The sequence below is a fragment of the Passer domesticus genome, chromosome 6 (assembly GCF_036417665.1).
Source record: "Passer domesticus isolate bPasDom1 chromosome 6, bPasDom1.hap1, whole genome shotgun sequence".
Taxonomy (NCBI): domain Eukaryota; kingdom Metazoa; phylum Chordata; class Aves; order Passeriformes; family Passeridae; genus Passer; species Passer domesticus.
The window spans coordinates 23,734,034-23,743,735 of record NC_087479.1 but is presented as its reverse complement, the minus strand read 5'-3'; the positions used below and the strand labels follow the sequence as shown (position 1 = coordinate 23,743,735).

The 9,702-nt window shown below is 44.1% G+C and overlaps 1 protein-coding gene across 4 annotated transcripts; it reads left to right on the top strand.

Annotated features, from left to right (window-relative positions):
• The first annotated feature begins 27 nt into the window (after positions 1-27).
• COQ6 (coenzyme Q6, monooxygenase) lies at positions 28-9,325 on the top strand. 4 transcript variants are annotated; one of them, XM_064423878.1, is made up of 12 exons: positions 28-193; positions 1,960-2,094; positions 2,794-2,852; positions 3,934-4,057; positions 4,495-4,625; positions 4,998-5,105; positions 5,195-5,257; positions 5,576-5,683; positions 6,081-6,283; positions 7,406-7,521; positions 7,881-8,047; positions 9,163-9,325. In XM_064423878.1, exons 1-12 carry the CDS (start codon positions 28-30, stop codon positions 9,190-9,192), a joined length of 1,410 nt encoding a protein of 469 aa, XP_064279948.1. In that variant the 3' UTR covers positions 9,193-9,325. The 4 variants fall into 4 exon arrangements, with proteins under 4 accessions (XP_064279948.1, XP_064279950.1, XP_064279951.1 ...); XM_064423880.1 differs by having other exon boundaries at positions 30-193; positions 6,081-6,253; XM_064423881.1 differs by having other exon boundaries at positions 181-319.
• The last annotated feature ends 377 nt before the right edge of the window (positions 9,326-9,702 follow it).

Sequence of the window (9,702 nt, the reverse complement as noted above, 5' to 3'; positions counted from 1 at the left end):
CACTTCCGGCGCCGTCAGTTCCGCGCGATGGCGGCGCTGCGCGGGCGGGCGCTGCTGGCCCCGCTCGGAGCGCGGCTGAGGGCCGGGCCCCGCGCCCCGCGCCGCCCCGCCGCCGCCACCGCCCCGCCGCCGCTCTACGACGTGGTGGTGTCGGGCGGGGGCATGGTCGGGAGCGCCATGGCCGCCGTGCTGGGTAAGGCCGTGACGCGCTGCCCCGCAGTGTGAGATAACCGCGGGTAGGGGCTCCGTGTCCAGGGGCCCGCTGAGGGATCCTGCGTCCCCGCGTGGCAGCGCTCCCAAGGTGACCTGGGGCTGTTTGGTGAGCTGCTCAGTGGTGAGCCTGGCTGTATCCGCGTGTGCGCAGCTGTTAATGGGGCCGTGAACTGCGGTGTTATGGTCTGCAGTGTTTCTGTCAAACATGCTCGTCCTTAAATAGCTGATGGATAACGTCACCCATAGCTGAAATGCTTTTCTGAATATAGAATCATAGGATGGGTTGGAAGGACCTTAAATATCACCTAGTTCCAGCCCCCTGCTGTGTGCAGGTCCACAGACCAGGTTGCTCTGAGCCACGTCCAGCCTGGCCTCAAACAGCTCCAGGGCTGGGACATTTAGAGCTGAGCAACCTGTTCCAGTGTCTCACCATCCTCACAGCAAAGAACTGCCTCCTCATATCTAATCTAAGCCTACTCTCTTTCACTTTGAATCCATTTCCCCTAGTCGTGTCACTACATGATCTCCGAAAAAGTCCCTTTTGGTCTTTCTTGTGGGCTCCCTTCAGGTACTGTAAGGCCATAATTCAGTCCCCCCCCCCCCCCCAGCCATCTCTTTTCCAGGCGGAACAAACCCATTTTGCTCGGTCTTTCATTGTAGGAGAAGTGCTCCAGCCATCTAATCATTATTATCTGATCCCAAGTTTCATTCTCTAACTCAGTATTTTAAACACTGGAATACCAAGTTAAAATGGATTTCTGCTTGCTTTGTATCATTAGGGATCCTGAGAGTACTGGCTGCTCCTTTATTTGCCATGTGGATTCAGAAGGGTGCAGTAGTGACAAAAGCTAAAAAAACTAGTGCCCAGAAGAGCAAAGATCCTGAGCAATGAGTGCTTTGCAAGTACAAGGGCTTACCTTGCAAGCTAAGTTCTGCTTGTGTTGTTAAACAAGAGCCCAGTGGATTTGACATGGCACAAGGATCCCCTCCAGCAGTGCTATCTAAGGCTGACAAGCAGGTTTGGGATCTCTCAGGAGATGAGGTCATTACTGTGCATAGTCTAGAAAATGTTCCCAGGACACTGCTGTCTTTAGGGCTGCTGTAGTAGTAAACTCCAGATGTTGCAAGGACTCACTTCTGTCCTCAGTGCCTTCTGCATCTGTAGTGGTTGGGATGCTGCAAGTGTGGCCAGCTCAGCTGCAGTGTTTTACACTTTACTTCAGTCTTCTTTTTTTTCAGTTCTTTTTAACTGGAAGTTTAAAGTCTAAACTGCCCATAAGTTTAAAGTCTATCCCAATGTCAGAATGTAAGTACAGGGAAAATATTAATGTAATTGCTGTGTATCACAGAAGTTTTATTTTGATCCCTTCTTCTAAAAGGAGAATTTATGTTTATGCTCTGGTAAACATGTTCTGGAGTAAACATTGCAAATTTCACTTGATAATACTCCAGTAATAATTTTTTATTTTAAAATGGCACAAATTTGTATAAAAATGTAAGCTTTATGTAAAAGGGAAATATGTGATCCTTGCTTTAAACTGCAAAAGGGTTGTCCATCTCAGTAACAGGACTGTAGTCATAAAGTTTTAACATACAAATTACCTGCCTGGTCAAAACCTGTATTGTATATGTATTTCTTTGTTAAGTGTGTTGTGTCTACTCTGTCTTATTACAAAAACTCAGGTGTTTTGGTTTTGAGATTTTTGACAGAAGCATTGTAACAAAGCATGAATTTGCTTATTTTAGGGCATGATATCCACTTCCATGATAAAAAGATTGCTTTGCTGGAAGCTGGTCCTAGGAAAGAATATGATCACATGCCAGACAGTTACAGCAACAGGGTCAGTTCCATCTCCCCAGGATCAGCAACCCTCCTAAGCAGTAAGTATGATTTTGTTGTTTGCATTTTTAACATTTATATTTGAGCTGGTTTTGTTTAAACAAAAACCCTTTTGACCATGTGTTGCCTTCACCCTAACCTCAGTAGGATTATTTGCCTTTGCCTCTACATGCTGAGTTGTGGTTATTGAATCCAAATTTTCCCCATAACAGGGATCTGTGTTCTGGTATCTTGGTCTGATTTGTTATTATATAAATATTTGTGACTTTAGGCTAGTGAAAGGTTGTAAGGTGCTCTCTACAGCACCTGTGAATGTTCTATTCACAAAAGAAGTTTGGTGCTTTGTCGTCTGGTAACTCAGTCCTCAATTAATGAGGATTAATTGTCATTTTAAAGAGATATCTGAGCCTAGATTCCTTATGGAGAAAGAAATGTTCTCTACAATAATGCTGTGCATTTCTCTGTCTGTTTTATTACCCAGTGATGGGACAGTGAGAGTTGTCTGTTAGGTCAGAGGTTGAGGGAGTGCTGTTAATTCTTTCCTGCTGGTTTGTATTAACAACGTGATTCTGGAGCTGTGATGGCACTGAGGCAGACCTGGCACTGTCTAGGGATGGTGCAAGCCAAGCCTGAGTATAGTCTGGGAAGAGTGGAGGAGAGTGTGGAGTGAGCTTCAGTTTAGTTTTGGTCTCAGTGTCCCATGTGAGCCTGTCTCTCTGTGTATTTCTGTCCTTTTTCAGGTTGTGGTGCCTGGGATCATGTCTGCAGCCTGAGACTCAAACCATTCCGGCGAATGCAGGTGCCTTAGGGCTGCAGATACACCATGTGTCTGTCTACTCTGAATGCTCAAAAGTACTTGCATCAATGACACAAAGGTTTTTCTTTCTATGGTAAAGGGCAGGTCATACTTATGTTCATTTCTGTCCCTTTGTTGTGGTAGCAGTCTGCTCAAAAACACCTGTCCTCAGGGTCTTGATGTTACAGGCTGAAAGGTGGATTCCTAATGGCAGCTGTAGATATTGAGGCTTGGGTATTAGCCAGGAAATAAAGGGAAAGGGTGTATTGGTTTGGCTGGAATAGAGTTTCTTCCCTTCATGGTGGCTTGTATGGGACAGTGTGTCAGATTTGTGCTGATAACACAGGGATGTTTTAGTTATTGCTGATCACTGCTTACAGTGCCAAGGCTTTCTCACACTGCCCTGCCAGTGAGCAGGCTGGGGGTGCACAAGAAGCTGGGAGGGTACACAGGCTGGACAAGTGACCCTGGCTGATAATCCATACCATATGCTGTCGTGCTCAGCAATAAAAGCTGAGGAAAAGAAGAAGGAAAGATGGGAAGTTGGGAGTGATGGCATTTGTCTTCCCAGGTAACCATTATGCTTGATGGGGCCCTGCTCTCCTGGAGGTGGCTAAACACCTGCTTAGCCTTGGGAAGCAGTGAATTAATTCCACGTTTTGCTTTCCTTGCACATGTGGCCTTTGCCTTTCCTATTAGACTGCATTTACCTCAAGCCATGAGTTTTGTACTTTCACCCTTCCAGTTTTCTTCCCCACCTTAGTGAAGGGAGTAAGGAAGCAGTGGCGTGGGGCTGAGCTGCCTGCTGGGGTTACCCTACAGCAAGGTTGTAGCATAGCTTCCTAGTCAATTATGTAACAGAAAAGTAGGGATGAAAAACATGACTTGGAATTACTTTTTGAGCTTAAGCTAAATCATTTAATGAAATTAGTTATGTGGTGCACTTTAGTAGCTGGGAATGGACAGTAATTCAGGATGTTTTGTCCAGTTCTATATTTCTAGATTACTGTGTCTTTTTGCTGTTCAGTCCCTGAAATGGACTTCTTTATCACATAGCTTCATGTAATGTATTTTTTCTTCGTAGGTGTGGGATGCTTGTTCAGAAGCCATGATCGTTTTTGAGAAAGATGACTTAGATGACATGGGTTACATAGTGGAGAATGATGTCATTATGTCTGCTCTCACAAAACAGTTAGATGCAGTAGCAGGTAGTGGACAACTTCTTCAATGTTTTATTTCCTGCAGATAGCTTTCAGTTACTTGCCTTCTATTGTGTGCTAAGTCTTGAGAGGGAGAAATTTGTCTAACAAGTAACTCTTGAGAAATGAGAACCTTCTGGAATTGGGAAGGAGGGAGAAATCTGACTTCCAAAGGCTACAGAGCTGGAAAGCACTTGCATATGTAGTTCTTCAGAATACAGTCTCTTCAAAATTTGATTTAATTAAAAAATCTGTACCTCCTTGTCCAGAGCAGGCCTTACAGTGACAGGGGGTTGTCCATATCTGTTTTTTCAGGGTGCCTTGACAATTGTAGGGTGAGCTCCTAGGGTGCTGTTAAGCCACGCGTGGCCTTGGCTGTTGTAGCGATGTTTCCTTTTTTCCTGTCAGTGTCCTGCTGTGACCATGGCACTCTGTGTTCCCATCAGACCGCGTGGAGGTTTTCTACAGGAGCAAAGCAGTTGGATACACCTGGCCCCTTCCTTCCCATGGCTGTGACACAAGCCCTTGGGTCCAAGTTGAGTTAGCTGATGGACGCAGACTTCAGACCAAGCTGCTGGTAACTAAACTCTTTATTTCCATTGATAAGGCATCATCTCTAACCCAAGTCCTTCCCACTGGATTTGGTTCCAATTCCATGTGTGCTACTCCACCCACATGGAGTGCTAGAGTGAGGTGAGTGGCTAACCCTGGCAGGGAGGGTGTGGGACACTGGGCATGGCCTTCTCTCTGCCTGGTGCAAGGAGATGCTGCTGAATTTGAGAAGAGCAGAAGGGGCCACCTCTTCTTGTTTTGGGGGGATTGTTTTTTTTTTTCCCCTGGATGAACAGACAATATACAGCTGCAGTCTGAGGTTTTTAGAGTGAAATACTAGCTCCTAATGTTTCTAGGAGCTGCTGCAGAAGTTGCTTTGCATCTCTTTGTTTTACAGATTGGTGCGGATGGTCATAACTCTATGGTCCGGAAGGAAGCTGAAATTAAGAACATCGAACATCAGTATGACCAGTCAGCTGTGGTGGCAACTCTCCATTTATCTGAGGTAAAATTCTGCTAAACTGACTCTTCCATAAGCAGTAGAACCTAAGAGGGTGATCTGGCTTGCTGCCCACTTGCTTCTTTCCACTGCAGGCCACAGACAACAATGTAGCATGGCAGCGGTTCCTTCCCACCGGGCCAATTGCGCTTCTTCCGGTAAGGTGTCTGCATTTCTTTAAAGGTTTTAAAATATTTTTGTAGTCTAGTAAATTTATTTCTGTCCGTGCCTTTCTGTGTTGGTTCTGTCTCTTAAGAATTTGCACATCTGCCCTTCACTCTTGATTTATTGTGTTTTCCTGCTCCTGCTGTCTCACTCTATCCTTGGCATTTCCCACTTGTAACAAGTTGGGCAGGAACTGTAATTTTCAGAGGGACTGATGGTGTGAGACAGGGCAGTGGGGAAGTCTTTGCACTGAATATTAATTTTTGTTTCTTTTTCTCTTGATATTTACCCTTGACATTCTCCTAAACTAGCTGTCTGACACTGCCAGCTCTCTGGTCTGGTCTACATCTCATGACCATGCATCAGAACTTCTTGCTATGGATGAGGAAAGCTTTGTGGATAGCATCAACTCTGCCTTTGTGAGTATCAGCCTCGTGGCAAGAAACAGGCTTTAAGAAATAGAACAGAATTCTGTAGCTTAAATGACAGTAATGGGAGAGGTGGATTCTGAAGTTCCTTCCTCTGGTGAGAATGATACTAAAGAGGCACCTAGCAAAGAAAAGATGACCCCTTGGGACTGAGTTAGGTTAGTTCTGAAAGTCACAGAAGTTAACCTAAATTTCCAAAAGGTAGGAAGAGTATGCTCATCCTAGCTGGAAATTTGTATGTCCTAAAATGGTGAAGATAGTTTTTACTACTGTATAGTTTTTTCCAAGTGGTTAAAATTCAGTATTTGGAACTCAGATTTTTTTTCAGCTGGGTTCTTTTATGGGTCTAGTTTGGGTCAGCTTCCAAAGATTTGTTTGTCTGTTTCAGTGGAGCAACATAAACCACTCTGACTTCATTGACACTGCTGGGGCCCTGTTCCGTTCTGCCATTTCGTTCCTGAAGCCCTCAGGGACTGCAGTCCGTCAGCTGCCCCCAAGTGTTGCTAAAGTAGATCCAGAGAGCAGAGCCATGTTCCCTCTCGGCGTGGGCCACGCGACCGAGTACGTCCAGCACCGCGTGGCGCTTATCGGGTAAGGCGCTCCGTGGCTGCCCTTGGCTGAGCGGTGGCGTGCGCTTAGAAATCATGTGAGGACAGCAGCTCCCAGTCAGCAGTTAGATGTTAGAAATGATACATTGTTCCAGTTTGACTTTACCCAGATCTGGTTTGTTCTCTGTGCCCTCATGTCCATGTGTGTGAGTAGCTTTATGCCCATTATCTGTGCTCCCTGTATAAATTGAAAGATACTTATTTCCCTTTCCTGGTTTGTACAGTCCTGTGAAACAATCCAGTATCTCATGCTGGATCTGTACTTCCCCTTATGTTATACCAGCCATTCTGAGCACTACTTTGAGTTTTAAACTCACCTTTTTTGAACACAAATGACAAAAATTACTCATGTGGAATGTCAGAGACTTTTGTATGGTGGCCCATTCAAACAGGAAAATACCTCATTTCTTATATTCTAAGGTCACATGTACTTTCTTCTCTGCCCCAGCTGCAGTGTGGTGGTAGTTTTTAGTAATTCTTGGATGCTGTGCTACACTTTTGTGTGGTACACTTTTCATCTTTCCAACCTTTGAACCACTCTATGCTTGGGAGCACACTATGCTTTATAGCTTGGTAAAGCACATGATCTTGCATTTTATATCAAAACTTCATTTAATTTTTCTAACTTTGTGACTCCCATAGCAATGTTTGTCTTTAAGCTTTACAGATAAGTCTGTTCATAAGAGAACCCGATTTTGTTTCTGTTCAATGATAATCCCACCTCTCCTTTATGCTCATGATGTCTGTCCACTTTGTGGTTGTGCAATGTGCCATTGACAGTGCTCCTGCTGTGCTGAGGTCACTTAAAAAACATAAAGGCCTGTTCCATGTGTGATCTGAGAGGACTTTGACTAGTCACCTCTTTATAATTTTCCTTTCAGACCTGCTTTTTGTTACCTCCCCTATGTCTTGCTTGTTACAACTGGAGAGGCAGTCAGGTAGTTCAGCATAGCATGCAAGGAGGTACTGGATAAAGTGCATATGCTGCTCTAAGGTGGTTCATTGCAAAGAGGTGAGGAGTGCTACACTGATCCCTTCTGGGGTTTGGCAGCTACTGTGGCTTTCTTTAAGAAGGGAAAGAAATTTCTGTCTTCTCTTATTTTAGGGATGCAGCACACAGAGTCCACCCACTTGCAGGACAAGGAGTGAACCTGGGCTTTGGTGATATTGCCTGTTTAGCTCATCACCTCAGTGCAGCAGCCTTCAACGGGAGCGATCTGGGTAAGGCTCCAAGCCAACACAGGGGCAGTAAAGGATTAGTCTTCCAGGCCTATGCTGCAGTACTCTGGTTAAGCATGCAGCTGTCTTGTGTTTGAAAGCTTTGTTGAAGCGAAGCAGTTCACAATTCTTGGATGCAGTTTCCATCCCACAAATTTAAAGCTGCTTAAAAAAAATAAAGCTCTGCAAGATGGCAGTTAGAAATGTGGTGTGATGAGAACTAGCTGGTGGAAAGAGGTCTTTATTGAGATGGACCACTTGTCTATTCTCTTTCAGTTCCCAGAGGAAACTGCTCTATAGATAAGATGCCCATTGCTTGTGGCACATCAAAAGTAATAGAAACACTCAATTATCTCTTCCAGGCTCCTTAAAACACCTCCTCAAGTTTGAAACAGAACGTCAGAGGCATAATGTCTCCTTGATAGCTGCCACTGATGTGCTAAAAAGGCTGTACTCTACCACACTGGCACCTCTGGTGTTGCTGAGGACATGGGGATTGCAAGCAACAAATGCCCTGCCTCCTGTCAAAGTAAGGATCTCACTTCAGTGAGGGCTGTAGGAATCGTCCAAAATTATAAATGAAATATGCACAAGATGCAAAGATCTTTGTTTTAAATGAAACATTTTTTGTTGGAAAATACTAGTTTAAACTGAGGGGTTTGTGTCCTGAATGAGACTGGGGAGTTCCTAAATAACTGATGACTCAGTAGTGACTTTTTTTTCCCACTCGAGCACAAGGGAATATGAAAGATCTAAGTGTTTTATATTCTGTATCAGTAATTAGGAGTTAGAGGTCATCAGAAGTCTTTGACTTTATTTTGCTATGAAATTAGTGTCAAACCTTGAATTGTATTCCAGCAATGCACAGGGAAAACAGGCCTGTGAAGACACATCTTCACTAAGATATTGGGTGACTTCCCAGATGCAGTGTGCAGCCCACACATAACTGTTTCTGTGCTGTTTTGCCTTGTGAATTGTTCCCTCATGGCAGAAGTTCAAGTCTCTAAAATGGAAATTACCTGAGGAAGGCAGTGATGAGGAGTTTCTGTCTTAGAGCCTCTGTTTGCAGCTTATCTGCCTGAACTTCTCACCCTCTTGACATAGTTGCTGGATTTTTGTGAGGATCCTTAAGCCCTCTGCTCTCAAAGCTCCCAAGCACCAGCAAATTAGATTCTCATCTTTGGATTTCAATTTTTATTTCATTTATTCTCCATCTTCATATTAAACACAGGTGCCCTGTTTCCTTTGTGTCATGGTCACAGTTGAGACACTTTCTCAATTGAAAATCTGTACATTCCTAAGGCAGAGCAGCTGCTGCTGGCACAGTGTCTTCATTAAGGAAGACTGTGCTGCTGCTTTAGTGCTCATATGTTTTTTTTCTCTTTCTCTGTTTGAAAGAAAAAAAACAAAGGAAGTTGTCTTTTCTGAGCACAGAACCCATTGGTAATACCAGTTTTGTACTACTTGGGAAGGACAGGAATGCTACGATTTTGTTAATTTTCTAGGACATAGGGATAGGTTCTCTGCGTGTGGCTAGAAAGACTGGCCAAGAATTGTTGTTCATTTATATGAAAGGGAATGTGCCTAAAGGTTTTTTCCTAAAACACATGCTTATGAATTACTTCTCTTTGTCTTCTCTTTTAGGAGCAAATCATGGCTTTTGCCAGCAAGTGATCTGTTGTCAGTCTGCCTGTCAGCAGCTTGCCTATGAATGCATTGCCCTTAAAAGGACTGTGACTGACTTGAGTATTTGAATTTTTATTTTAATTTTCAATAAAACTGAGGGATTGAGCTGTGTATTACACCATCCAGTGGTTTATGCAAAAGTTGTCGCATTTGCCCTCCTCAAGAGGATTTAGGGTTTCTTTCCATAGTACCATGATGTCTTCAGCCACAGAACTAAGCGCAGTATGTGCTTTTAATTTGGGCCTCCTGAATTGAAGATTGAGGTGCAAACAGCTGTCTGTCTTTTGGCAAACACAGTGCTGAATTTTGCCAACTGCTGGCTAATTTTTAACAGCTTTTGCCACTTAATTACTTTCAGTTTCTTCTGATATGATTGCTAGAGCTGCAACGTCACTCCTGGGTTCTTGGCACCTCAGCTGAGACAGAAGGGGTAATTTGCAGCAGAGGGAAACAACACATGGTGGCAGATATATTTTAAAACTCTGTTGTTCTTTCACC

Coding starts and splice junctions, on each gene's coding strand:
- COQ6 (XM_064423878.1), top strand. CDS start 28: ATGGCGGCGCTGCGCGGGCGGGCGCTGCTGGCCCCGCTCGGAGCGCGG. Junction 2,095..2,793: donor ATCAGCAACCCTCCTAAGCA/GTAAGTATGATT, acceptor GTCCTTTTTCAG/GTTGTGGTGCCTGGGATCAT. Junction 4,058..4,494: donor ACAGTTAGATGCAGTAGCAG/GTAGTGGACAAC, acceptor TGTTCCCATCAG/ACCGCGTGGAGGTTTTCTAC.